Here is a 5,982-nt window from a genome sequence, read left to right on the forward strand (position 1 = left end):
ATAAATGCTTATATATCCTAATCTGCAATTGCCTCTCTGGTTCTACCGCTAACTGTATTACAAACAGAAAAAAAACTAATTACTAATGTTTTGCTTCTTACACTTTACAGACCTGAAACTTGCCTATAGCACTAATTCATTGTTGCTCTTATAGTTGTGTAAATTGCTTCCTTGTCCTCATTTGTAAGTCGCTTTGGATAAAAGCGTCTGCTAAATGACTAAATGTTAATTTAAATGTTAATATGTAAAAAAAGAAACCAACAAAAAATTTAAAATGTCAACATTTAAATTAAAATGTGCTTTTAAAAGTTAAAAATGGTAGGTTGATGTTCCTAAAAAGTAAAAAGAAAAGTGCTGTACTTAAATGTAAAGTATTAACATATAGTAGCCAATTCATCAACACCTGGAAATGTTGCCTGGACCTCAGAAATATAGGCTATATGTCATATAATAATAATATTATATGTCACATTCATATATAAATCATTTTTGATCAATTTTGAAATATATGTAGCAAGTACATATGACATACTGATATCTCCACATACCACTGGTACTCGTACCACAGTTTGAGAACCACTGCTTTAGACTATACAATTATATTAAAATGATGAAGATATATCAGATGGATATATTTTATAAAGCAGATTAGACAACGATCAATAGTGTTATTCAAATTAAAGCTACAGTTACAGGGAAGTTAAAAAAGCAAATAAGGAAGTAAAAAGCTTATTTAAAAAAAACACAAAGCCAACACTCATACACTTATTTATGCTTTAAATATACTTAATAATGTATTACAATACTACAATGACTAGACCTTTAATAGCCACACTAAGGTTTCATTAGTTATTGAATGTATTAACTAACATTAAATAAGAATGCACAATACTTGTATAGCATTTAATCATAGTTCAACTTTTAGCTAAAATCCAAAGTTGTGCTTTTTTAACATTAGTTAACTGTTTTAACAATGAACAACTTAACAATGAACTGCATTTGAATAAATTAACATTAACAAATGCTGTAATAAATGCTGTAATAACTGTCATTGTTTGCTGATAAATACATTAACTAATTGCACCTTATTGTAAAGTGTTACTCTTATAATATATACAACAACCCCAAATCAGAAAAAAAGATGGGACAGTATGGACGCGTTAAATATTTTAAATTAATCACATGCGTTAACACACTAATTTTGACAGCCCTAATATATATATATATATATATATATATATATATATATATATATATATATATATATATATATATATATATATATATATATATATATATATATGTATGTATGTATGTATATATATATAGACAATTTTATTAATTTGACAATATTTTATTTTCCCTTCTTCCATGCAACAGTTATGGATAAAATAACACTCACACCTCCATCCAAAGCCGTTCAGAAGTTAATCATTGCCACATTCATGTTGATATCTTTTGTATGTATATTTTTTGTCTACTACAATCCAAACACAACCTTTTTCAAATTCCCTGCTGTGGACGTCCATACAAACAGCAGCTGCACAGAAACTTGCCTCGATGTTTTGAAGACGCAGAACTACAAATGCACTATAAAAAACGCCTCAGACAATCCATCGACAACACCAGTGCCAAATCCTGCACCGACTACTGCTAAAAAAGACGATCAAGAAACCATCCTGTTGATCTGGGTGTATCCTTTCGGAGCACGTTTTGACTTGGGAGTGTGTGGTTCGCAGTTCAACATCCACGGCTGTCATTTAACAGACGACAGAAGTATGATCCAGAAAGCGCATGGAGTTATGTTTCACCACAGAGATCTGAGCGCGGATTTGCCGCAACCCCCTCGACCAGCTTTCCAAAAGTGGATATGGTGGAATATGGAGTCTCCGAGTAATTCCCATCCAAACAGCTTGATAAATGATGGGTTTAATCTGACGTCAAGTTTCCGCAAGGATTCAGATATTCCAGTGCCTTACGGTCGACTCATTGATGCCACGGACGAACAGAAAAACTTCACCATCCCCAAAAAGGATAAACTAGTTTGCTGGATAGTAAGTAACTTTCAAGAACACCACAAACGTTCACAGTACTATAATGAGTTGGTGAAACACATTAAAGTGGAGGCCTATGGAGGGCACTTCAATAACCGGGTTAATGATGAAGACTATGGAAATGTGGTGTCCAGTTGTAAATTCTACCTGTCCTTTGAGAACTCCATTCACAGAGACTATTTCACTGAGAAGCTGTTCAATCCTTTAGCGCTCGGTACGGTTCCTGTTGTACTTGGCCCTTCCAGAGATAACTATGAGGAGTTTATACCAAGAGACGCCTTCATCCATGTGGATGATTTCCCAACTCCCAAGGAACTGGCGGATCACCTTAAACTCTTGGACCAAAACGAGGAACAGTACAGACAGTATTTCAGCTGGAGGAAACATTTTATTTCAATGAGTTCATCATTTGGGCTTGAACATGCCTGTAGGACTTGTGATTATCTTAAAAGGAATAAGCACTATATAGCTATTAAAGATCTGAAAGGGTGGTTCTGGGGTTAATGGGATTGTTCACCCATTAATGAATATTCTGTTATTAATTATTCAGTTCATACCTAACTCCTAAGACCCTCGTTAGTGTTCAGAAAACAAATGAAGATATTTTAGATGAAATCCTGGAGATCTCTGACTCTCTCAAGGGTCTCGAAAAAATGTCCAGAGAGGAACCAAAAATATTATGAAAACTCCATGTGACTAATTTCATGAATCTACAAGAATCCAACCAAAATTAACCGATGTAAAGACTTTATTCACCAATGTTTATTCTGCGTGCTCTCATGAACATGTCTTGAAATACGCAGAAGAAACTGTTCAACAAAATCATTTCAGTATATCATTTCAACACAATAATTTTGGTACGTAAACTTACAATCAAACCAATAATATCAAATGAAAAGCTTCTCGTAGTGTTCACACTGAAACTTTCAGGACCCTTTTTGTCTATGGAGAGTGAGAGAGCTCCAGGATTTCATCTTAAATTTCTTCATTTGTGTTACGAACATAAACAAAGCTCTCAGGGGGGTTTGAACGATATGAGGGTAAATTATTAATGACAGAATTTTCATTTATGGGTGAACTTACCCTTTAAGAGTTGGCAATACTAGAGTGTCTGGATGAATACTTGGGTTTGAAAGCATTGGTTTTCAGAGAAATGATCAGCTTTATTGCCAAGTACTGTGAGTGTACACAAACAAGGTATGTCTTGATGTATCAGTGCCTAACAATGACAATAAAATGCACAAATTAAGATAATTTTAATGCCAAATTTTGAATAAATTTAATTGAAAATACACAGATACATGTTGGCCATGCAAAACCAAAATAAGTTAAACTAATATTCTTGCGTAGGCTAGTTAAAGTTTGCAAATACATGCTTTAAAGTAGGGCTAGGTGATTTATAAAAGGCAATGTCATGCCCATTTTATCAGGAAAACTAGAGTTCTGGCCGTAGAGAAGCTTTGCTTCAAACACACTTCTTTCCACTTATTTCTTTATTTTTTCTCCATATTTAATGATAACAATATTTATTTCAATGTAAATAGTTAATGCTTCCAGATTTAAAAGAGTAGACTAATAACGACTGAAGTCACACAAATTAGAGTGTCCTTTAAAGGGCACCTACCACTTTTTTTTTCTTTCCACTTATTTCTAATTGATCTTCTTATATTAAAAAATGGATAAATGAAAATCCATCAAAATGTCAAATATCAAACAAAATTCATTCCAAAATAAGCTTTCAACAAAACTGAAGGGGTCAAAAATTATGTCTGACCCACTTCTTTTCCTCTGTCCTACTGCGGGCCCATTTACCAAGCCTTTATGACGCTCACAGCCAACACATTAATGCAAGCACTTAAATCTTCTGTTTATACTGCAATGCTATGGAGGATTTCCTGAGTTTCCTCTTTATGGGTATTTGGAGTTTTCACAAGAGAGCTCACTCTGGCCTTCAGAGGACATTTGTAGTGATCACAGAACAATGCTTCCTGGTCATGATGTGCATGACAGTCACAGCTTTGCTTTATTGTATTTGCGATTTTATTGTGGTTTATAACCCAGCCCTACATTGAAAACATTAAATGAAGGATAATTTCAAATCCAGTCAACATTCAGAATAGCTAATGCTGACAGCACAAATGAAGGCAACTTTCAGTTGAACTAATAAATACAAATCCAGCCAATAAAATACTTTTTAAAGCTGGAGTCAGGAAGTCAAGAAGAGATAAATCTGTGAAAGGGGTTACTAAATAATCCCTTAAAGCTGCTTGAATTTTTGTTACACAATGAAAATGTATAAATGTACATCTCTTAACTGTATAAAGCAGTTATGTGTATTATTATATGTTTATTTTATACATGCTTATGCTATTTTGGTATTTTTAAGTTTTAAAGGCTATTTTTGAGGGCTCACTGAGAAACATCAGTAAGGGAGTAAGAGAGAATTCAAGAAAAATATTGTTTTTTTATTAAATTATCATTAATTATTTACTTATTATAAATTATATTATTATTTATTTAATATTGTAATTTTATAGTTGAATTCAGCTAATATTGCTCAATTAAATAATGTTTAAGATGAAGGTCCAGTGAAGCATTTGTCATACTCAATTATACTTAAATTATTTTCATTAGGTGGGTCAGGATGCCACAAGCATAACTCAAGATTTTGTCATGAATGAACCTATTTATTGCCATTTGTGGTGTTTAATCTCTGTATTTTAACACATAAATACTGATATTTTGGTATGGTGACACAAAAGTTGTTAGGTTAACGTGTTGCACTTATTATAGGTTTGTTATGAACAGTATTATGCAGTTAAATTAAAATGTCTTTATACTGTATGTAACCTAATAAAGAAGGTTTTGTTAACTTATCCATTAGTGAGTAGGCCTATAACTATAGCAATAGGCCTGTATACTGTGAATTTTGACAAATGCATCTGGTTTTAAAGGACAGTACTGTTTTATTTCCCATGCATGTTTCAAGCCACTGAAAACATAACTTATTAATAACACAGCATTAATTAGGTTTTAGATCATAATTAGTGCTGAGCAATGTAGCAAATTTATTTTTTACATTTTGAGGTATATACTAAGTAATAGGGCTGCACAATATATCATTTCACCATTAATATTTCAATGTGTGAATACACAATAGTCACATCGCAGGATGAGCAATGTGGAGTCAGGACTATAGTTGGCCAGGTACAACAGTTACACATAAACATTTTGGAGTAACTTCATCTTAACCAAAGTGTTTTTTTTAAATATTAAAATATTTTAAGTGAGTCTAAAGCATTTGGGCTTCATAAAATGTTACATTTGTAACTTTAACAAAGATGAATCGTATTTAAATATTCACACAAAGAGGAATATGCAGCTTTTTGCATTTACATTTGATTATTTTATTCTGTATCTATATACTGTTAGACTCCATTGGTATATTTGATATTTTATTAGATTTATTTACTCTCTGCTTGTAACTTATGATATGCTATGCACTCCCCTCATTTCAATCAATCTAAAATTAATAATTGGTCAAGTTATCTTGTGAAAAATCGCAATATAAATCGCAAAAAAATTAAATACTGCAATTTAGTTTTTTCCAATTTCATGCAGCCCTACTAAATAATGTACTTCTTTGTATTTAACTTTTACTTTATTTAGAACTTCAGGGTAAATATTGCAATTAAAATATAGAAATGTAAAATATATATTAATAAAAGATAAAGCGTTTTTTAAAAAACTAATGATTACAGTCTAATATAAGAAATACAAATGACAAAATACCGCTAAATAAAATGCAAAATGTAAACATTGTACTTTTGTACTGTCAATGTCAAGATTACTAATTGTCATGCTGCTGTTATAGGTGTTTCTGCATCTCCATATTAGTGTGCACTTTTAAAGACACCACAAAATCATA

The 5,982-nt window shown here is 32.0% G+C and overlaps 2 protein-coding genes across 2 annotated transcripts in view; both read left to right on the forward strand.

Moving 5' to 3' along the window:
* The window catches only part of jupb (junction plakoglobin b), a 304,080-nt gene that overhangs the window by 232,841 nt on the left and 65,257 nt on the right, over positions 1-5,982 (forward strand). The window lies entirely within an intron of this gene.
* On the forward strand, positions 1,383-2,558 carry ft1 (alpha(1,3)fucosyltransferase gene 1). Its single transcript, NM_131409.2, has one exon. It carries the CDS (start codon positions 1,383-1,385, stop codon positions 2,556-2,558), a length of 1,176 nt encoding a protein of 391 aa, NP_571484.2.

This window comes from Danio rerio, chromosome 19 (genome assembly GCF_052040795.2).
Source record: "Danio rerio strain M-AB ecotype USA chromosome 19, GRCz13ab, whole genome shotgun sequence".
NCBI classification, from domain to species: Eukaryota; Metazoa; Chordata; class Actinopteri; order Cypriniformes; family Danionidae; genus Danio; species Danio rerio.

Bases quoted from the DNA above. Each gene is read 5' to 3' on its own strand.
- ft1 (NM_131409.2), top strand. From the start codon at position 1,383: ATGGATAAAATAACACTCACACCTCCATCCAAAGCCGTTCAGAAGTTA.